The sequence below is a fragment of the Labrus mixtus genome, chromosome 23 (genome assembly GCF_963584025.1).
Source record: "Labrus mixtus chromosome 23, fLabMix1.1, whole genome shotgun sequence".
Taxonomy (NCBI): Eukaryota; Metazoa; Chordata; class Actinopteri; order Labriformes; family Labridae; genus Labrus; species Labrus mixtus.
Window position 1 is genome coordinate 11088716 of NC_083634.1, and position 23891 is coordinate 11112606.

Here is a 23891-nt window from a genome sequence, read left to right on the forward strand (position 1 = left end):
AGCAGGAATGATGTGTTTGTCCTCCAGTGAATTAAAACATGCAGTTTATCTGTTGGACTACATCCCTCTCTCTCTGATTAATGGTATTTGACTTCCATAAGCAGTAAACTTCTTCCGCTCGGTTGTAAAAGGCTGATTTAATGAGAGGGTGACTTGAATAGATAAGCAGATATGGTGCTGGGGATTATTGGGAGGTGAGCTGAATGGGAGATGGATGCTGTGCAGTTTATTATCAGTTATGTAATGCACTTTTTATAAGCCCGTACCTGAGGGGCGAGGAGGCACTCTGAAGTAGATGCCAGATTGTGTGCATCCAGAGATATGCGTCACAATGTATGCACGCTTTTTGAGGAGATGTGTCCGCTTGTGATGCAGGTCATGTGTTAGATTGTATTAAGAATTTACAAGGAGAAAAACGTGTGGACTGTGGATTGTATTTAAAGACACAGGGGCTTTAGAAATATTGGGGCTCTTGTTTGATTCATATATTGTGTTTGTATCCCATTTGACTATAAGAACCTGCTCAGTTGTTGTTATCACACTTGGATTTAAAGTGTTTCTTTTCTTGCACCCTCCAGGCTTTGTTGGGAGGAGGTCATCAGATGGATCTCTTCAAGTTTCAGCACATGCTCTGGGACATCCTGACAAGAGGAGACAAAGTCAAGGTGAGCTCCATCAGTCTTCACGATCTGTTTCTCTTTAACGCTCTCCTTTTCATCTAGCTAACTGCATGTTTCATACGGTCCTTTATACGATCTGTTACAGTTACAGTGGGGTTTGGCAAAGTATTGTTTTTTGACTCGACCTGGTGATATCATTGGTGCAAGAGTTTCCATGACATTCAGTAACAGTTACTCAGTCAACCACTCAGATAGAGACTAGTAGGTGATTGCCTCTAAATTTTGTGAGGTTTAAAAAATATATATCTGAAAATTACGTACAAAATAACCAGATTTGGTACGGACATTGTCTTAATCTTATTTCACAAATGGCCTACAGGAAAATGTCTGGATTTCAGGTCCAGAAGATGACCTGTCTTTTCCTTTTACAAATGTCCTTGTGAGATACAACCACTGGAAAGAGTAGTATAGTGCATAGGTAAAGTGTGCAGTGGGCGGCTTGGGCTCAATAGTAGAGTCGGGCATCTCTCAGCCGGAAGGTTGGGTGTTCAATCCCAAGCCAAGTTGCATTGTCTTACTCTTCTCCTTATTTTATGTAGTTTATTTGTCAGGGACAATACATTTAGACATTGTTACATCTGATTAAAGTGCAACCGATGTAATGTGTATAGGACTTCTAGCCATGGCTAATTTGCAGCGCCTGGTTAGGCTTTTAGGACATAACACATACACGATATGACAACACTGTAAAACAGACATACGGTAATGTCCAGACACATGGTGAAGTTTTATTACATTCGGCGTCTTACGATGTGAAAGTCAGATTTGATCACTGCAAGCCTCTGCGTCCTGCAGTTACCCAAAATGCCCCTGTCTGAGTTGAACAGGAAAGAAAGACAATGAAGACAAAACATGGCTAATGTGGTTGTTTTCTCCGGTTTGGACCATTCCCTCAATCCATTGTACATTGTGAAAATAGAGCGAATGAGTTCACTGAAGTTTGAATTAAATGAATACATCAATTCCTTTAGAGATATTTTGTGACCCTTATCTAGCAATGATTCCACCTAGAGAATATTTGATACGTAACCTAAACCTTTCTACTGGCTTCTTAAAAACAAACATCCTATCAAGGGCTAGATACACAGTCAATCAACCAATCCATTTAAAAGTGCCAAATCACAACTGAATGTATCTCATGACACTTTAAATAAAGAGCCGGTCAAGAACTTTGTAAGGTTATCAACAGAGACCCAACGTTTTTTCACCAATGAACAAGCGCTTGACCACAGTGATATAGAAAGAAACCCTGAACAGAACCAGGTTCGTTGGTAGACAGCCATCTGCTGAAATCCGCTGATATAAATATGAAAAGAAAATTACGGATATATTTCCTGGCTGCGTTCAATGACAAGAAAAAAAACAAGATGATGAGCACAAAATGAGGAAATCTTGTGTTTCATCAAAATGTTCATAGGCCTTAATTACTGCTGAGTTGTACATGAAGTGTCCAGAACCACGGCATGATGATGTCACTCCAGTTACTCAAGTGTTATTAGTTTTATTTCCTGGCTCTGTGCTATCATGTCAGCCGCAACACAAACAACCTCATAATACTTTCCTTTCTCCAGTCTGTGTTCATTTAGAGTCCCTAAAACGCGGACATACTCCTTCCAGAGCACAGGTCTATAAACCACAAATTCATCTTACAGCTGAAAGAAAATGTCCGCTCCTCTCTCCATCTCCTGAACCGAGGACGTGGCGAGTGCGAGATACCATCCTTTCATTTCCGCTCCTCCAGATAAAAAGATGAGAGGTAAGGGAGGGGGACCAAAGTGAGGCCTATCGCCGAGCAGCGGTGATTGAGTCCCGTCGCTAAGCCACGGCGAGGATCTGCTCAAATAACCCACTCTGCCGATAAGAAGCCTGTCATTTCCATAGACAAAAAAAAAAAACAACATTGGGGTTCAGATTAGATTTCAGCGTCCGGATGGCTTCTCTTAGAATGTGAATAATACGGCAAACTCCTGTCCACCATCTTTTCATGAAAACTCCACTGAAATACACAGACTTGATTTGAATAGCATTATTATTACTTGTTAGCGGTAGCAGCGTTGTACTGAATTTTGATGCCGGCATTCAAAATATAAAAAATTGCTATTTCAGAATGATTGCAGGAATAATACAATTTCTAGTACATGTTGGTGCTCTCTTTTCCGAAGGGAATTCTTAAAAATTAAAAGGATAAAATCCTCCAAAGAGCAGCATTGTAATTGGGTTTAAGAGCTCTTAAGAGGAGCCTTTCTTTGATTTGCATACCACATTGTAATAGTGTTGATGTGCTTCTGAACGCTAACCTTTTTTTCGATTTTTTTCTGCTGACACAATTAGGTTTGAGTGGAGTATCTTTAAGAATTTTAGCTGTCTTCGCTCAAACCCTAATTACATTTCAGCAACGATTCTGACAACATAATTCGGGCATTAAAAGACCAGTTCATTGAAGCGTTATCAAAGAACCTCCCCGAAAAATCTGCAGTCTAAAATAAGAACAGTCTCTCAGGTTCTGACCAAAAACAGTAATTGCTCTTTAGACTTGTCCCCTTCCCCACAATTTGGACTTTTTTGGGCTCTGATAGGAGAGGCAGTCTCTAGTGTTACAAACAATAGAACTGAATGTATTCATGGCCATGCCTTTAGAGCTAATAGGTGCAAAACGCTTGTTGGAGTAGATCTTCAAACTGTCTGTGATCTGTAAATGGGAGCATTCAAGGCCCACAGAAACTCTTTATTGTCCTTCTAGATGAGTAAAGTTGTTGTTCTGTGCACTCTGAGTTCTTACAGCTCCAGTATGAAGGTTTGATGCAGTCAATCCATTTTTAGTTCTACTTGTTCTGGCGACCTTTCTCGTTCTTTCTTCTGTAGATATCTTATCATTTTTAGGTCCTTGTAAAATGTCTTTTGTCTTAGCGGCCTCCTGCAGGTGTGATAGAGTCGATCTATTCGTCATAATGTTCTCCCGGCTTCTGAAAGATGTCAGAAATGATCACCATTTCTACCGAGCATCTTAAGCTTTCCTTCTGTTTCTGCAGGAGTTATTTAAGCTGCTATATGACACTTCCACATCATGATGACACTTAGATTCTCAAGAGATTCTCATCCACTTGTAAGCTGTTGAGTTTCCATACCTCTTGGTTTCATCCTCTTCAGTGTCTCATTCAGGCATTTCTGATACCTCCTTCATGTTTTAGCCATATGTCAGTCCACTTAGACTAATTCTTTGATTTTCAACAGACATGATGTTCTACATGCACCCTGGGGACTGATATGACCTTTTTACATGGATTTAAAGGATTTGATTGTGTTATGCTAGAGCCTTGCATTGCTACAGTGGCCAATGGCGCTTTTCATTTTACACGTCATCCCAGCAACCTCCATTTCAATATTTTCTGCACTGAAAGAAAACATGGCTAATGAATCATCTCTCATACAGGCTTCTTAGGTTCTTATTATACTGTCTTTTCTTTAGTGTCGCTTTAATCAACGGTATATGAGGTGTCAACGTTTGAGGAGATTGGGATTAAGTACAGCCCATCCAAATGCCTTCAATGAAACATCTTCTGCATAGATTGTTGGTATCAGTTTCTGATCCTATCTGAAAGGTGTTATATGAATTGAATACACCCCTTAGTGCACCAAACTACTTTCATTACCAATAAGCCTCAAAAGACAATTGTTTTCAGGTAATTTACTCATGGAGAATGACAGTTTGGTGCTATAATAGACAGTTTTAAAGCTAGTGAAATGTCATTAATCAGTGTTTATCCACTGTTTATTTCATTGGAATTTGTCTAAAGAGGTTCTTGGTATCCATCTCTATTCTTTTCCATGTATGCTTTTGAGGCCTTTGAATTCTGAAATAGCACATGCATAATTGCTCCATCTCTTTTGAGACCAAAAAGAAAAGCAGGTTGTCACATTTGGCCTCAGGGTTCAAAACTGGCAGAGTCTGGTATTTGCAAATGGATATCATTGGTTAGAACGGTAAAGAACATACATACAGTTAACTTTTAATGGTCAAAGTGCACTAAACTTGAAAGCGAAGAGTTCGCTGTCTGTAATTTACCCACACGAACAGCCCTAAGTGACGTGACAATATGTTGAATCCATATAAAGCATCCACATGAAGGATTACAAAAAAAAGACTTAAAAATCTTTTGGAATGGACCCAACTGTGTCAGCAGGGCCAGCCAAAGCATGCTCTGGATATTTAAAGAGCCGAGCAGCCGAGTGTTTTTTTTTGGGTGATTTGGGCCTTTGCTGCAGAGCCTGGCTCTCTGTTAGAGGTACATTTGTATGAACATTTAATGGACCCCCTGCTGCTCTCCCTGTCGCCCCCCCATGTGAAGGGGCCTAAGCAAACCTGACATCAAGAGCATTCAGGGGACTCTCCATCTATCTTTCTTTTTATCACAGCACATTCTCCCCCCCCCCCCCCCCCCCTCACCCTCGCTCTCCTCTCCATTTTAAGCAAAGACAACTTTGGTGAATATTTCATGGGGGAACATTGCCTCAGTTACACTGTGTCGAGCAGGGTGAGCGGCACGCAATGACGCCTGACAAGCCCACACACACGCAGGCGTCCGCTAGGAGACAGCCTTTCTTTTTGTCTGTCTTCGTGACACTCCTACTCCCCCGTCCCCCCCCGTCCCCCGTCCCCCGTCACAGACACAAGCTCTGTGGCTGCTGATCATTTAGCTGTTTCTTTAAATGTTAGTATGACTGCAGAACTTCTGCTGATCCATCTGATTTCTGCTCAAATGCCAACATATGGATGCAAATCTGCTTTTGCACAGATTGCAACATTTACAGTGTTAAATGATGTCATTACACACTTTTAAGATCACACAAAAACTTTAGCGTGCTGTCTCTTTCCAACTTTGATGTTTGCATTCACGAGTGAATAACTATCAAAAGGGATTTTTTTTTGTTCAAAGGACTGTCATTCTTTCAAATATTCATAATGCAACTACGTGATCACTTGTTCTTTGTTCGATTCGGTTTTGCAAAAAGTGCGAGCTTCAACAATTGCCTCCGTCGTTTTGGAAGCCTCACTTAATTTCCCAACATTCAATAACATGGAGGGAAAAGAAACAGCCGCCTTTCCATGCTACGTACACCGATTTGACAACACCACAGCACGCTCACTTTGCTGCCCTTCCCCTCTCTCCCGTCTCTTTTATTAAATAAACAGCGTGCCGGCTCCACGTACACTTCCTACCTTGCCTCGCTCAGTGTGACGAGCAGCTGAACGATGTCACAGCTAACAGGGGCGGCTCTGTCTCTCTGTTGTGACAACATTCGTTTGATGTAGAAGTGGTAGTCCTCTGCTGCCATGTTCTCTCCCCTTCTGCTCTTTTTCTTGTTCCTACTCTGCTCCAATCTCACCGCTGTCACACATTCTAGAAGCCAACTGGCATGACCTGAAAGTGTGACGGCGACATGCAAGCTGCTGCTGCTTTTTTTTCTTCTTTCCCCTCTACGTTTTTTTTTTTTTTTTAAAACCACCCAATATGCATGCATACATAAAGAGAAATGCATCCTTTTTACCAGATTAAAGAACTTTAATTGGCGCATGCTCTTCTCTGAACTGGTGTCCCATGATGCAGCAGAGGGTGCCAGTGATGTATAAAAGATGTGTGTGTATGAGTGTGTCCCTCATTTGCATAAAGTTGTGTGTTTTCATCAAACTTAGTCACTTAAAAATCTGCCATATGTCCATGAATTTACAGCATACTGTAGTTTTTTTCAAAGACAAGTGTGCTGCTTTAGCAAACCAACATCATACTTACCTCCCTATCTCACACACACACACACACACGCGCACACGCACAGTAAAAAGTGCAGCATCCACCTCGAATCGCCCTTTCACTGTAATAGCGTCATTTAACGTCTAAATGATGCTTTCCAAAAGATATGACTCACGAAATAAAAGGTGCAAAATGTGGAAACAAAGTTACTGTTTTGCGTGAAAATAAATCAAAATATGTTCCAAAAGACAGAAAGCTCTTCTCTCCTTGTGGAGGAATATTTTGATAGGAAGCGCCATTAAAATTAATCAAAAGAATCACTTGTTAGAAACACCATGACTCACTTCGTCATTCTGCTGCGAGCTGGAGATACAGAAGAGGAAAAGCGCCGGCAGCCATGTATGGCATCGGAAAAGGAAAAGCACTCAGGGCGTCTTTGTCCTCTGTTTAAACAGCACCACAGAGGGAGGGAGGGGGAGGGATGGGAAGAAGGGGATAAGAGAGAAGAAGTTTCTCACAGCTGCCCAGCCTGAGGCCTAGAAATATATGAGGCGCTGTCTCTCGTCACAGCATCACCAGCCATCCTTTTTCGCCTGTCATTATTTTACCGCTCGCAGAGCACACACGCCGTCTCTCAAGCACACATACGCACACTTACACCACCACACACTGTCTGCACAGCATTGATCTGCTCTCAAACACTGCCAGCATCAGATCCTCAAACATGGCCAACCTAAACCAAATGGAAAAATACAGTGCGTATTAAATTGTTTGTTAAGCATTCGACATTAAACTTTTAAGATACTGCAAAAGTCATCCAGACCCAACCTGTTCTGTAATCATTTACCTGCCCAGATGAAACTGGGGTTTGATAGATAGCTTTTAAAGAATTGTACAATTTTGCATCAATACCTGGTTTTAGTAATTTGAAACTGACAAGCTCATGATTAATACAGTCAAATGCATTCTGAAAATCTATAACACAACAAAAAGTCAACCTCCCTTCTTGTAGTCCAACATGCACTATTATGGATTAAGAATATATGTGATTAATACACGTTCTGTTTCTCCGATTATATTAAACAATGCTAGCATAACTGAGTAAATCAAGAGAGTGATACCTGAAAACTGGACTTCACCTTTGTGCCTTTTATTGGCATTATTCTCCCTAGTACATTTAGCATATATTCATAGTTCTTGGGCCTATTAATGGTGCAACAAGGAACCTCCTTTATGATCATTTAAAAAATGAAAGTCATTTCAGGAAAAAGAGGGGAAAAAGAAAGAAGACACTGTATATTCTACGATCATTATGAATGTAAAAAAAGAAAAGTTATATATGGTGAAGCAAGTTCTGTCTTTGTTTTTGTAATTGTATACATCTCGAGAGAACTTACACCCAAAGCGATATCATGCCAATCTGACCAGTGATGTGACAAAAGGATAGTTAAACTTAACTAAGGTAATGTTAATGAGAAATTAAAATGTACAGAAACATATTTTTTTTCAACAAAAAATGGTAAAGGTACCTCAATGATGGAAGAGAAATGTTATTCCGTTCATGTGTTGTTAGATTCCTTAACAGTTGTAGTTTCTGAGAATCATTATATATACCTCCCTTTTCTTTAAGTTAGCACATACTTACAAAAAACCCTTTGGCTCATCGTCATAAAAAGTTGTCAAAAAAAATAATCCAACTTATATTTACATACATTATGATTACCAACAAGCCAACTGTTTGCTACATTGCGAGCTTCAACACATCTACTGTGACAAGCGAGAAATAGTTTTCTTCCAACAGGTTTTTTAAAATTAAAGATTGTTCACACCAGCATACTGTATGTCACACAGGTACTGTGGTCCAAAATAAATTTGCTTCAGTCGCACTGCTGTGATTTCTGTATCATCTGTCGAGCCGAAGTGAATTTTTCTGAGTTCATGAGGAGTTCAACTACTTGGAACGAAGACACACAAATTTCAACAAATCTTTTGACAATGCTGATCTTTCAGGAACAAAGATAATCATGCAAGGAATGTGACATGCCCCTCAAATATCTTACAGCTGCCAATATTTTCAAGGATGTGAAAAAAGGAATTTCACCGAGTGCTTCTTTGCAGGGGAGGTTTATTTTTACTATAAATGTTTCTTCTGTAGCTCTACATAGGTAACATTAGTTCTGCCTCCAGGTAAAAAAAAATTCACCAGTTGTTTTTGTAATGGTCACAAGGGGTTGCATGTAAAGGCCTGACAGCGGCGACCTCTAAGGCATGAGAACTTTTTGTTACTGTGAGTGAGAGCTCTGCAAAAGGTCCATGCTCGGTGCCGATCGACCCTTCACTCCGCCCTCCTGTCCAAAAGTCAAACTCTAGGGAGACTTCCCCAAATGTCAAACTCCAGTTCAGTTTGCATTAGCAGCAGTTTCACGAGGCAGAGAAGGTTTCTGGGAGCTCGGCAAACACTGTTCTGCTGCCACATTTACAATTAAACTCTGTGCCTCTGCAGAGATACCGGTCAAGTCGTGAAAACAGCTGAAACCTGAGTGTTAAATTACTGTAGCAGCTTCTGTTTGATTTAAAGGAGAGCTTGTTGGACTTTCATACTCCGAGAGATGTGGCTTTGCAATGAAATTTGCCGTATTGGGCTTTGTGGCAGCAACATATCCATCAAAACTTTGGCTGACAGGAAACTCGATGAACTATCCATCATCAGGTTTCACCTTAGCTAGACATTACTGATGGCTGTAGCAGACTGAAAGCTACTGGCTGTTTCAATAAGTCATTGCGGTATTTCGCGGGAAAAGTCAACCTAAAAGCCCAACAGTGGGAGGAATGTGAGTCATTGTATATTGAGAAAACTCATGTATGAGACCTCACTGCAGCATTTGATAGAGTGGAACATGTCATTTTAATCCACTGTCTAAAAACTTGAGTTGGCACAAAGGGTACTGTACTTAGTGTCCTTTTTAATTTTTTTAGAAAGGACCTACTCATAGTAGGAAACTGTAGGTTATTATTAATATTCTACTACTAATATTACCTGTGATGTACCACAAGGATCTATTTTAGGTCCCATTTTATTCTGTATCTACATGCCACCACCAGGCCAAGTAATCCAGTTTGGCAAAGTCTCTACTCCTTGCTATGCAGACGACAAACCAATGTACCTTTCTGGAGGCCCTGGTGGCCTTAAAAGCCTTGCTGCGGTCACGGACTGTTTCAGTGATGTTAAAAGCGGCACAACAGTTTCTTCTACTCAATAACTCAAAAGTCAGAAATCATATCGTTAAGGCCCCTCAACTCCATTAACCACAGTATGAGTGGCCTTTGTGCCCTAGTTGTTGTGCGTGAAGCCAACAATCAGAAATATAGGAGAATTGTTGGAGGGTTGTCTTAGCTTAGCAAACACGTTTTATTATCATGTCCAGAATTAAACCAATGTTTTTACAGTAAGACCCATGCACATATGCAAAGAACACACACATTGAGTGGTAAATGGTTCTGTAAAATATGACACATTCACCAATTGAACCAGCTGCCATTGGGATTCATCACACACACACACACACACACACACACACACACACACACACACACACACACACACACACACACACACACACACACACACACACACACACACACACACACACACACACACACACACACAGAGAGAGAGAAGGAGGTCAGAGCTCTCCTACTTGGCTGTCTTGAATATAGGTCTGCCAAAGTGAGCAACAACAACAGAAAAAAAACAACACTGAAAGTATTACATAAGTTAGGAATCCCGCTGATTTGAACCTTAAGTCGACACACAGGCAGCTATTTAAATTGCATCAGTTCCTCTGATGTAAATGTGTATAGCCTTCAACTCCCTCAGAGCTTTTAGTCATTTATTTTGATTAGGGCTGTATTTATAAGATAAGTCTCTTAAGTAAGTCGCCTGGGAAGCTGGGTTGGCGAGGATGGCGGTGAGGGAACAAAATGAAGTCTGTTTGATGATTATAAATTCCAAAATATCTGCTTGTCAATTAATTAGGCACTTCCTGGGTATGTGCGCCCTTCTTTTCATTTACCGGGCCTGGCTCTCAGTGGACAAATACCCGCGGTGCTCCCATTGTATGTCTAAGCCGTTTCACATCTCCGGCAGCTGGGGGAACAGAGAATAAAGATCCTTCAAAGGCAGACAGTTTTCAAGAGCAAGACTCTGTTTCCATGCGCCGGCTGATTTCTTGAAGCAGCGTTTGTGGCCGCTTGAAGGTTTTACTTCACCAGTTGTCTCGCTCTCAGACGCAGACAGGAATGGGGGAATAATGTGGACATGAAAAGAGAGGAAGGAGTGAAAGGACTGAGCTTGAACTGATGCTTCCATTATCTCTGCCACTCACACTGCTACAATATGTTGCCGGAGACTCATCTTGTTGTGGTTACTGTGGCGAGATGAGCATTGGCTATTGACATGTGGACACATCTACTTGTACAGAAGATCAAAACTATAGTGAACCAAAAATAAAAAATGATCAAAAACAGACCTATAAAATATCCTCCAGATATTCTGTTTTTACAGATGTTTTGGTCTTTGTGCAAACATTGAAAAATGTTTTTGTGGAAGCAGACATGCATAAAGGCCTGGTCACTCTAATGTTTAAATGGACTATTCTACTGTAAATCAAGTTATTTCAGTGGAATGTTCATGATCAGATGATCTGCTTGAATACATGACTTAATCTGGCAAGATAGCTGGCTAGGAACAACCATTCAGGAGTTTCCCCTGCATGTAGTCACTACAGTACCAAGCCTGTGGCCTAATACAAGCAGACAAGTGAATGTAACAGTGTGGGATGAGTAAGAGTAGTCGATGGTTTATTTTAGTTTTTAGGTCATATCCTTGCTCGTTTGGCACCTTTATTTTTTGAATGTAGGGAATTATTACAATGAAAAAAATAACTTGAACTGGAGGTGCTGGTGGCATAGTGGTTTGTGCGCGCGCCCCATGTACGGAGACTGTGGTCCTTCCAAGCTGGCAACCCGGGTTCAAATCCGACCCGTGTCTCCTTTCCTGCATGTCATTCCCCGCTGTTTCTCTCCCTGATTTCCATTCTATCCACTGTCACATCTCTAAAATAAGGGCATAAAAAGCCCCAAATAAATCTTCAAAAGAACTTGTACTGGTTTGCATTTAGAATGTAATAAAATCATTGACTGTGTTAATCCTTTTAGATGTACTACATTATTATAATCTTGACGTTACAGGGTAAATTGCAAACCTCACATATGTCAGAGTACATTTAATAGTCAATAGAAATGTTATTCCAGATGTCTAACATGCTCTAATGCGTCACAAGAACATGTTGATTCTAATTTCAGACGTCTGTAAGAGTAACTTGGTGAAAGAAATGTAGGCATAAAAAACTTTCCGATTTGTTTTAAGCCAGAGTTTTTTTTTTTTTTGTGTTGTTGTTAAGTTTTATAAACCACAAATACTGCTCGGGATGTCACAGCGTTCTTAAGCAGGTTTCTGTTCTCCCCTCAGAGTGTGAGTCACGTTGCATTTGGCAACTCCTCTCACTAACACAGTTGAGTTTACAGTCTGGTTTCCAGAGATGGAAAAATGTCAGCAAGCGACAAGTCATCAAATCAGACCCGTGTGTGGGAATCTTGTCCTGTTTAGTCATCTTTAATATATATATTTTTTAAAAACTCTGGAAGCTCTGCACCATATTTTCATTCTTTGTAAAGTCACAATAGAGAATGCCTACAAGCATCAACAACAGAATATAGCACAACTGTAACAGCACACACTTTTCACACCTCAGGTAGATTCCCCAGCTAGAGATAAATGTCAATATTTTGATTTTCAGTATACCAATATTTTGCAGCTACAGCTTTGCAGGGAAAAATATTTACTCTCGGAAGGATTTAGCGATTATCTCCTTAAAGCCTTCCACAAGGTGAGGATCCACCACGTGACTTGGATCTTTCTAAACGAACGTGGCATCTTAAAAAAGGGGATTTTAAAGACCTAAAATTGTTTTGACTCTGCCTGTTTCTCCCCAGCGACCTTAAACAGAACACTTGCATCCAGGCATGTTGTCTTTCATCATTAAACTGTCTCTCAAAGGCTCCTGGGAGCCTCCTAGAGCACAGAGAGGAACATTGTATTTTGCAACATCAAGCACGCAGCGTCTTTTAACGTCTGCTGGGAGGTTCTTATTAGAGTCATGGACCCGAGCTGAAATGATCACTTTCTTTCTGTCTGTCTGTTACACACACACACACACACACACACACACAAACACACTTCAGCTTCATACATTAATGCAGGTGATACCCCAAGATCTTATAAGTGTATGGATCCTTTGACCTTGTTTTCTGTCCCTCTCTGCTTCCATTATGTGCCTGTAGATCAAAGACACACACAGTGCAGCAGGCGGTCTTGTGGGAGAAGATCCACACTTACAGGCAGCTGACAGAGGTAAGTTATTAAACCCTTCTCACTGACCTCGCCAACCTTACTGCTCTCCTGGTCCCCGTATAAAATCCCTCCCTTTTGTTTATGATGCTGTAACCACAGGAATCTAGTAACATTTCATCCCCGTGACTGAATGTTTTCCAAGGCATGAGTTCATTCCTGGAATAGAATACATTTTTTATTGGGTCACAAACTCGTGGTGCTTTTTCCCCCCTGATGCTAATGGAATATGATTTGATCAAGGTATCAATCAATCATTATTTGTATAGCGCCAATTCATAACAAATGTCATCTTGAGACGTTTTACAAAAGAGCATGTGGGATAATGCGCAGGATGGATTTCTCCTTTGTGTTCCTCGCGTTCCTGTTGTCCACACTTCCTCGCCGCTGAGGTGGAGGTCGGAGCAGGCCGTGCATGAATGAGGACGGTGGTGGTTGTGGGGACGTCGGGGACTTCGGGTGGTAGCTGTGCCAGATAACCTTTGCTGAAGTTTGGGGGAGCTCCGTCTACTCGAGATAGCTCCTTCTTCTTTAAAAAAAAAAGCTTAAGGTGGAACCAAAAAATGTCTATCAATAGAATAATGCTCACGGGGAGCTGGTGACCCAGTGGTTATTTTGTGCGATGTATAGAGGCTGTAGTCCTAGAAGCAGGCAGCCCGGGTTCAACCATTGGCTCCATTCCCACATGTCATTCCCCACTTTCTCTCTCCCTGATTTTTTGCTCTATCTACTATCCTATCTCTGAATAAACCGCATACAAAATTAAATAATGGCTCGCAGAGCAAAGGGGAAAAGCCAATTTTGAAAGGCAGAAAATAGTTTATTGTAGTTATATAGGACGAATAAGGTTGAATTTACTCCTTTCCCACATTTCATTCTCCTTTCTCCCCCCCCCCGGTTTCTAATACATCCACTGTACTACACAAATAATGGAAATATACGTTAAATCTTAAAACAAACACACAAATGCATGCCTCACATTGGTGTTCAAACGGACCAGCACAGGAGCTGAAAGCAAAAACGTTCAGCTAATATAGCTATCCCAAATATTCTGTGGCTGTGGGAGAAGTATTCTGGCATATGCAAGAGCTTGGCTATTGTCTGAAAATAACAAACAGATTATCCATGCATAAGGGAGAGCTTTGTTTACCATACGTCTCTTCCTTTGGCCACAATTCCAAACACATCTAAAAAAGCGACTGCACCTTGTGTAGATGTGGGGCAACGTTGAAGAGGCTGTGTGTGTGTGTGTGTGTGTGTGTGTGTGTGTGTGTGTGTGTGTGTGTGTGTGTGTGTGTGTGTGTGTGTGTGTGTGTGTGTGTGTGTGTGTGTGTGTGTGTGTGTGTGTGTGTGTGTGTGTGTGTGTGTGTGTGTGTGTGTGTGTGTGTGTGTGTGTGTGTGTGTGTGTGTGTGTGTGTGTGTGTGTGTGTGTGTGTGTGTGTGTGTGTGTGTGTGTGTGTGTGTGTGTGTGTGCGCGCCTCTCCTGTTTTGTTTTCAAGGTGATGCAGCTAGTTTATTCCCCCCTTCACACCGCGAGCATATTATCCTGCTCCAGCTGCCGCGAGGAGACAGGCCCGGGTATTTATGACTAGCATAAAAAAAAGTGTGTGCATTCCCTGTCACCTTACAGCTCCAGATTTACTGCACATTTGACGAACACACGCAGAATTAAAAAGAAAAAAAAAAAAGAAAAAAAGGAGTGTTCAATTTGTATAGGAGTTTAGAGCCTGTCTGTTGTGCATCCTCCCAACGGATTCAGCTGTGAGTACATTTGTGTGTGTTGCTGTCGATGCACGCCTCCCACTGCGTGAGAATGTGTCGATCTGTCTGCCTGTGTGTGTGTGTGTGTGTGTGTGTGTGTATGCCTGTGTGTACTTTGGCGTGTGTGTGTGTGCACACCGAGCCCGCCTGCTCTGAAACACCAGCAACAGATAACAGATGGTCCCCCTGCATTAGAAGTGTTTTATTTCCCCGCGGAAGCCAGATATGTCAAAAATAAGCATGTGCAACATTAGTCATTTGGAATATTCATGCCCCTGCTGTCCGACGGTTTCCTTTTCACAGCCAAATACCACCAGCCCAATTCTCCTAAGGAAGTGTGGGGAATGCAGGCGGGGGGGGGGGGAGGAAAAAAAAAGCAGTCATCAGCTGAACTGATGGGGGAAAAGGCTGAGGCCTACTTGCAGCTTTAATGGAGTTTTTTTCCCCCCCTTCTTCTTTAGCATTCCAGGGCTGTAATTAAAAAGGGGCTACAGTGTGTAGATGTGTTCATATTAAGAACCACATCCCCCAGCCCCATCAGACACACTGATGTGAATATGCACACATGTCCATATGCTTTCTGCACCCACATTCACACGAAACAGTAACTCACACCCACACTGATAACCTCATGTGGACTCCTTTAGTATTCCTTCATGGACTCGTCTTTGGGAGTCCTCCTCCACCACTTATCTCCCCGTTTCTCCTCTCCACCTCCATCTTTTCAATCCTCTGTAGCTTCACTCTCTTTAATCTCCTCCTCCTTCTCCTCCCAGGCTCTCTACCCCCACCATCTCCCGCCATTGAGCACAGCAGCCGTCCCTGTCCTTGGTGGCAGACATGGGCATGCATCATTATCAGGCCTGATTAACCATCCACGTAGTTGGCAGCCCGGGCCCCCACCAGGGGCCAATGGCGTGGTTTTTCCCTACCACCGAAAAAAAAAACATGAATTTTGAGCAGCACTTTTTTCTCGCTCGCTGTGGTCCCTCGTGATCAGGGTTAATTCGTGGCAGCGTGTGTGAATAGTGTAGAGAGGAGGAAGAAAAAGGAGGAGGGAAAAAAAATAAAAAATGCTAGCAAACAGTGGTGCGCTGCTTATCGCAGAAATGCAATATGATTTATTCAGGAATATGCAAATCCAACAATCACTCTGTCTTGTTTACCGAAGGGACCTGCTGATTCAGTCTGAAAGGGAGAAAGAGGGAGGGAGGGAGGGAGGGAGGGGCACAATCCAAGCCATAGAAGCTAACATACAGTGCAAACACTGAGCAGCAACTGTATCAGAGTTTTGTTCTTAGAATGAGGAAATGAAGGATGTCGGACACTTTATCGGTTGTTTCATAGCTTCAAAAACATTCACATTTTTTTCTTGTGAGGCTAGATTGTTGATGTAAAGAGCCAAAAGTTGTATGCAATAAAGGTAAGGCATGTACAAAGCATTGTATTTGGATTAATTCAAAAGATGAACTGCATGCAATTACAGTCGGAATCTCCTGCAGTTAAAGATTTTTAGGAAAACGCTAACTACTGAGACTTTATGGTACCAACCAAAATATGCTGATAACAGTCTGAAAAACTGTGTACACCCCAAGCTGGAGCAACAATCTTTACTATAAAATCCTTCGCAAATCTGTACTACAAAATGCCCTGGTGTAACGCTAGAAAGGAAAACGACAGAGTAAGTAACACAACGTATGTTAGCTTGGCTGCTGGGTTAGCATACTGTTGCTAAAGTCAGTGCTACTAGCTAAAATGCAGAGTGGCGGAGACAGCAATGCTCTAAATGTTCCTGCTACTTATACTTTCATCACAACAAGCATATCTTCACAGACTAAAGAGTAGGATGAATGTCCAGGGGCAACTTCTGTCTGGCTTTCATCTAGCCTTTCTTTTGACTCGCAATTTTACAGAAGCAGGGCTTTATGCTAACACCAAGCAGCACACACACACACACACACACACACACACACACACACACACACAGCGAACAGTCAGTTTGCAGTGTGGAGACATTCGCAGTATTTGAAAGAATAACTTATGACTCACATATAATACCAGATGTTAGATTTGTAATCCTGTACTTACTCTCAGTTGAGGCGTTTGTTCACACCGTGTCGTTCTTTTTCAGCGTGAAGACAGTTAAAGGAAAACAAGTTTGCTGAAGCCAGACAAATGAAAAGCAGTTTGTTGTTCTCACCTCACACAACTCACCTTTCATACAAATATGTAGACCAAAGTGTTTCACGTAGCAACATAATAACTACAAAGGTGGAACGAAAACAGCAAAAACTGACAACAAGAGATGCTGCCATTTTACCAAAACAAAAAAATCGAACCCAAGTTATGTTGAAGGCAAATAAATAAATCAAAGTTTTCTTTCCTCGTCAATCTTTGAGTTAGCTTTATAAGTTTGGAACCTTACAAACCTATCTCAATAAGCTTGTAATAAATTACCCTCGCCAATGTATCCATTGAGACACAGACTATGGACATCAGGACAGTCAAATACACATAATCTGCATGCAAACAGTTTGCAAACAACAAGCTGTAGACGCGAGTACTGTACTGTACCTAGTCTGTCAACATGATTCTATGAGTTCCCACAGCATCTTTCACAAAGCCTTTGTTTGTCAGTAATTCTCGTTGTCTATGAGGGGAACAGCTCTATGTGTGTCTCAGAGAACCTCCATAGGCGCCAAAGCACACCAAACCAAACTCCTACATATTGTTGCTTTAAATAGAGGTCAAGGATTTGACTTTACATTGTTCTCCTGACAGTCTGCTTAACAACGTCATTATCAGCTTAGCTTCATTGTTGCTATCCCCTCCCCCCCCCCCCCCCCGACAATCACATGTCATGTTCTAATGTAGAACTATCTACACAGACTACTGAAAAGTTCTCATTAAATCCATGCAGAATAATCTGCTTCGAGTCGATTCCCCTTTTTGGTAAGAAATTAAAGTTACATGAACCTGTAGATACTTGTCTTATGTACACGTGTATCACTCGGAGGTGTGCAAAGAATCCCAGGTGTTGCAAGCTGATAAGAGTTGTTACCGTGCTGGAAAGAGCTGCAGGGAAATCCAATGATTGTTTGACGAGCATGTTTGACTCTTTGAAGCCGTTTGCAGCACCACCAGATAAGCTACTGTATTATTACTCCGCTTGCCTTCAGTAGGTTAGAAAAGATTTTTCTCTGACCACAGGAGCAAAAATGAAGCAAAATGGAATTGTGGTTGTGCTTGAAAAAAATGTAAAAAAGTGGCTATATACTGTGAATAAAATGTATTAAATTATGTGCAACAGTGCAGCTGGACAGACTTGAATATTATCTGAAGCCGAGTGGATAAATCTAGCTGTGTGCTATTTGCAGATATGCTTTTTTTTTTTTCTTTAGTGACTATGGGAGTCACAGTCCTGCGTGTCACATTCAATTGCTGCCCTTCATCTTCTCGGGATTGTAGAAATGGGTGTGAGTTGCAGCCATTTCCTCGCTCTCTGCTGAGAGCCCAATTAGCGCTGTTGTACAGAATTGATTTCTCTGCACTATATTGCATGTACTTTTCCAGGTGAGTCCCTACAGCTGGCGCGAGTGTATGGAAGACAACAATTATCCCCTCTAGCAGAATCTCTGAGGCCACACAAAAGAGAGCAGAGCTCAGGAAATTGATCTCTTCAGGCTTGTGAGCTGCTGTGTGGATGAGCAGAAGAAAGCAAACCCACACTTTTGTGATAGCTTAGAGCCACAAAATGCAACTTTTTGAAGTCAAACACCACTTAAATCCTTGAAATGTGTTCTTTTAAATGAAGAGACCTAGTCTGTGATTAAAATATAATAAACAGTTTCAGTCATACCCACACAGAAGCATTTGCATAGCTGTACATCGCTGCCTGAAGCAGGTGATTTGGGAGGTTTTTATTTTTGCCGGAACCATAGGTGGGAACGAGTTTGTAGCTTTTGCCCGTTGGATCAGCAGCAGAGACAGGTAGAAAGCAGAAAGCACTCTGAAAGCACTATAAAACTACAACCGAGCTAAACAGAATGACTCAGTGAAATGAAAAATCAACCAGGTCAGCTCCTACAGATATCTTGTTATAGATAACCCGTTTAGCTGTAAAACTCATGTTGATCAATTGTGTATTTTTTAAGCGTAGACTCAGGGTGTATGGTGTCGACCATAAGATCATGTTTTTGTTTTATCATCCTGTGTTGGAGAGAATCCTCAGGTACGGTTTGTCAGCCTGGTACAGTAATCTCTCTTTTCAGTTCAACTCTAAGCAGCTTGCTCGTCTGGTGCAGACTATAACATGAAGGTTATGGGGAGGACTGAAAACCTCTCCCTACAGTCGGTATATGAGCGGTCTGTTCTCAGGCAGGCAGATAGTGTGGTCTGACTGTCTCTCATCCTCCACTCTGAGCGTGAACTTTTACCATCTGGCCACCGATACAAAAACCCTTAATGTAAACTGAACCGCTTTAAAAACTCTTTTGTATCCATGTCGATCAAAAGAACAAGTATTTTCTTAAAGCTGTATGGGTTGTGCAATAGTGTCATGGTCTTGTTATGTTTGTATATTTTCTTACCTTTAAAAGTACATACATATCTCTTATGCTGTGTTTATGCAGATCTAGTGCAATATGGGTGATGACCAATATTTGCTTTTGCTTTTTCACTGGGTTGTGCTTTTCTCTTACATGTTGATGTGTTTTTGAAGATGTGGATTGTTTTTATTTATTTGATTCTACTGTAAAAGTAGCTGACTGTGGGGTCGCTGGTGGCGCAGTGGTTAGTTTCCAACTCTATCCACTGTCCTATCTCTCCGTTAAAGGCACAAAAAGCCCAAAAATAAAAGTAAAGTAGCTGATTGTGTGCAGCACTCCGCGTCCAAGACAAATTTCTCGTAGTGTATCCTATGGTATCGTAACATATCGTATCGTATTGTATCCTATTTAATAATAAGGTATCCTATTGTATAATATAGTATCGTATTGTACATGAATACAATTGAAAATAAACATTCAATTAAAACACTTCCTCTGTTGAGAGAAAATCTCTTTAGACTGAATCTTCGTCTTTGACCTCATTTCTCTCATGTGCGACGGATCTACTCATTACATCGACAACAGCTTTCACATTGAGTGGCACATTTCAGCCTGAAGGTGTTCTTTTGTTTTATGACAGAGTCTCTGCTGTTTGTCGAAAACATCGTCTTTTCCTCTCTTTTTTTTTTAAAGATACATTTACTGACATAGATTAAAGTGTACAACAGTTTCAGATTAATCTCTGGGTGTCTCGACGGGCGGAGTCATGATATCATAACTAACGACTTCTGGTGGGTGGAATACATTTGGACAGGCCGCCCAAATTAATTATATACACGGGGAACTGCAACATCATTTCCTATGTTGAACTGTAAGCAGACAGGCATCCCCATTACTTATCAAACTGAGAATTATATTCACTGATTTGCACCCTTAGATATTCAACATATGCAATACTTTTGGCTTTTTGCACTGGCTAGTCTTGTAAATACCAATATGCAACACACACTGCCTTCTCCATCTTCTTCCTGCAACCTAAATGGCTGGAAAATGCCCATCTTTCACAGTGATGTGTGTCATATCAACAACATGAAGCTAATCTGCTGGACTCATACGTCCTCCATCATGCTATTTTTGCCACGCACATGCTGCCTGAGAGGTCAGCAGCATTGCAGGGTTCTTGCGAGGTTGAATTGCTTGGAGGAAGAAGTTAATTTCCATCTCAACAGAGATAAATGACTTTGCTTTGACCTCACTTGTGCTGGCTGGCACAACAAAGACTTTGTGCTTTTGTAGGAGACAGGCAGCGTAAATACCTGTGGTTCAAAAGCAGTGGTTTTCGTATTGGGTGGTATGAAATGATTTGGTAACAACAATAAGTCCAATTTGATTGTGTCTTGGTGCTCCAACAAAAGACAACAAAAAAAACAAACATTTGAACCCAGTTCAATCTGTGCTGAGAAATGTGCTATCAATGTAAACACACACACATCTACGTCTTAGGTGAATGTGTTTATTTTCCATTACTTCATTTAAGTAGCATATAGGTGAACACACATTACTTTTTCTTTAAACAAAGCCTCACTGTACGATTAGTGACGGTATTTTCTGCATGTCAATGGCTAGAAAAAAAGGCTTCACAAAGATACTATATGATGCAGTGCTTTTTAGGAGTCAGTAACGTAGGTCACGGTGTAGTTGGTACGTCTAGTGAAATGAGTCAATTAGATACTAGTAATTATGCCATAAAACTCCGCTCACCTCGGTGACTATGGCTTCTCTGGTTAGCTATCTTTTCTTCTGTGGAATGTGTAGTTTACAACAATCACAGAAATCACCAATAAAAAACTAAAAATGAGAACAAACAGTTAGCTAAGTAGCTAGCTTGTTATGGTAACTCAGTTCCCTGTGTTTTTCTAAAACAGCAAATACAGCATCCGTAGCCAACTTTTTTACATTTTGTGTTGACAGCATTTCTTAAATACCTGATCCTCTGTCTTACACTTCATCTCAAATTATATATATATATATATATATATATACATTTTTCAAAAGGCTATCAAAAACACCATCTGTAAATGGTTTTCTTGGGACGTATTGCTCAGACTACTGCATAAGCTGAGTGAATCCTGCATATGTGGATCATTTTAAGGCTTCTTAAAGGTTCTCCATGTCGAGTTAGAGTTAATACCCTAATACAGGACAACTTTTGTATAACGAAAATAAAAGGTTTCAAAAACTAAAGTAGGAGTGCAACTATGACGTGTGAATAATCGAAGGTTCTGGACACAATTGCAGAAAATCAAAAACATTTATTTAAACAATAGGGAACAAAAGGGAAGGAACACAAACCCCCTACCACATACTACTATCGAACAGAATATGCAGTATGTAGTATGACTGCCAGTCGGCGCTTATTTTGCAGTATGCTGGTTTCTGGTCTTGGGATGTGGAAGTATAGAACAGCCCAGCTAATGGAAAACCCTGCTACAGTGTAGCATCAACTTACGAAGGTGACAAGTGACTCATTTTGATTTTTTTAATGACTTTGAGAATCAAAAAAGATAATTGGTGGTATCTTTGCGCGGTGTGGTGAGATGTTGATTATTTCCCCTGTAACTGCTGTTACTGTCCGTCATTTGGATCTCTGACCCAGCGCTTTAAAACAAGGAATAAACTATCTAAACAAGAGTAAACCATGACAGCAACAACACATTTACTTCCCTCACTATGATTATTTCATTCCAAAAGTTTCTCTTTTCTAAAGTTGTCTAAGCTCCTGGTGTGAAACCCATCACTTATTTATAAGCTTTGAACATTGTTACATTAATTATTCAGTGGAGACACGTTCCCATGGCCTTTATTTTGGAGGTTTATATGACATTTTAACATCATTTAGTATTCATACGTTTTTTTTGTCTCTTACCAGCTGTCAGCATTGTGCTCACTGTGCTGAAGCTGCTCAAACATGTTTAGAGAGTGTAAATGTTAATACAAACTTTAATTGACACAACTGTTATTTACTGTACTGTGACTCCATGCAGTTTGAAAATGCACAGTCATCCTTAAGTCTGCAGCTGTGTTGTTAGGACTGTCGAATGTGTTGTGGTATTCTTAGACATTTTCAGATTGGCTGACTCTTCAGGAAAGATATCCCCTATGTTCTTATGTACACTTTGGGTGTGCACGTTTCTGTGCCGAGGTCATATTCCCCTTACCAAGGTTTGGTTTACATCTTTAAAAATGGGCATTTTAGGAATTGACATTGCATGAAGAAGATATTAAAGTAAACCGTAAGCTGGTGAAGTCTGTTTTCTTGAAGGCTTACTCAAAAAACTTTATGTGTGTGCCGGTTAAAGATAGAAAGGAAATATGGGGAAGAGAAAGTGCAGTAAACCTGAGTCAAAAGGTTGTTTCCTTGACTACAACTGATGTGTCAAGGCCAATAGCCTCTAACAAAATGAGCTAAACCGGTGCCCGGAAGTTTTTCCATTTTCAAGCCATTTCTTTTTTTTATCATTTCTAACACAGTCAGGTCCAGCCTTTGCTAAATCGTGTACCAAAATCTCCACTCAATTATTTAACTTCTAAAAATGGAATGTGATATTGGAGTATTTCATAATTTACCTCAAATGGAGTTGTGAGTGTTCTGCACTGGGTTGCACCAGCTAGGCGTAAGGTCAAACTTAGCCTAGTTTGAGCTGATATCTGATTTTGGACGGAGTTTACACACCACTAATATTTCAAGGCCTGCCATGCAACTTTAAGAGCATAGACGAGTGCCTTTTCAATCACTCTCAAGTGATGACATTCATCTCCAAGTTGATGTGGTTATATGTTTGAATTTTTAGGCCAAAGAAAGCACATTTAGGTTTGGAAAGCCCGTGTCTTCTTCTTGAATTGTACTCTTGTGACCGCATTGTGCCTCTCCACACAGCGTCCCTGAGTTGCTGAGGAACTTGTTTCATAAGTTCCTTGTATTAACTGGTTGCAAATTAAGCAACTATTCCCATAGCCATATAAATCATCAAGTAACCTTCATGACAAACATTATTATTGTTGACACCCCTAGTCCTCCTATTCTCTTCACATCGTGTAAACATCGTCCCTGGTCTTTAAATCAGTGTCCACACAGGACACAAGGCATGTTCATTATATTTGGTATGAGTCACTTACCTCAATTTCTTCGTGCTCTATTTAAGTGCTTTATCATTTAAGATGTCAAAGTTTTAAAGTGCAGCAGCTACAGTAAAGTTTCACATTTGTACCCAATGCAACCCTCAAGATTAGGTAATGATGCAGCACCTGCCTTAAGGCCCCTAGAATTTTAGCTGATTTTTTCTTTAGTGGTGCATATTCCCAAACAAACATGCAATGAATCAAATTACCACAAGCCAAGTGACACACAGTAAACCTCAAGCTTTGGGAGCCCCTGGGGGTGTAGGAGCTGGGACAGTTGCTTACTCCTCCTGGTTGCTAAGCCAGCCGAGCTGTAAGCATAAACATGAGCCACTATTCCTTTTCCAAAAATAGCATCTTAACCTGTAAATATATGGTGGTTATCCTGCAAGGATTTTGTGTTCTCACATCCTCTGTACAGCCCTTTCAAACATAACCCTGATGGAGGATATTGTTACAGCCGTTTATTTGATCCCGGACCCCTGGATGTGCCTGGCTATATTTAACA

At 41.0% G+C, this 23891-nt stretch overlaps 1 protein-coding gene across 1 annotated transcript in view; it reads left to right on the forward strand.

Moving 5' to 3' along the window:
• LOC132958319 (glucosidase 2 subunit beta-like) overlaps positions 1-23891 on the forward strand; it is a 130311-nt gene that overhangs the window by 45099 nt on the left and 61321 nt on the right. Inside the window, exons 9-10 of the mRNA XM_061031068.1 lie at positions 579-665; positions 12830-12899. Of these exons, the coding sequence (XP_060887051.1) occupies positions 579-665; positions 12830-12899 (157 nt within the window). The remainder of the gene's footprint in view (positions 1-578; positions 666-12829; positions 12900-23891) is intronic.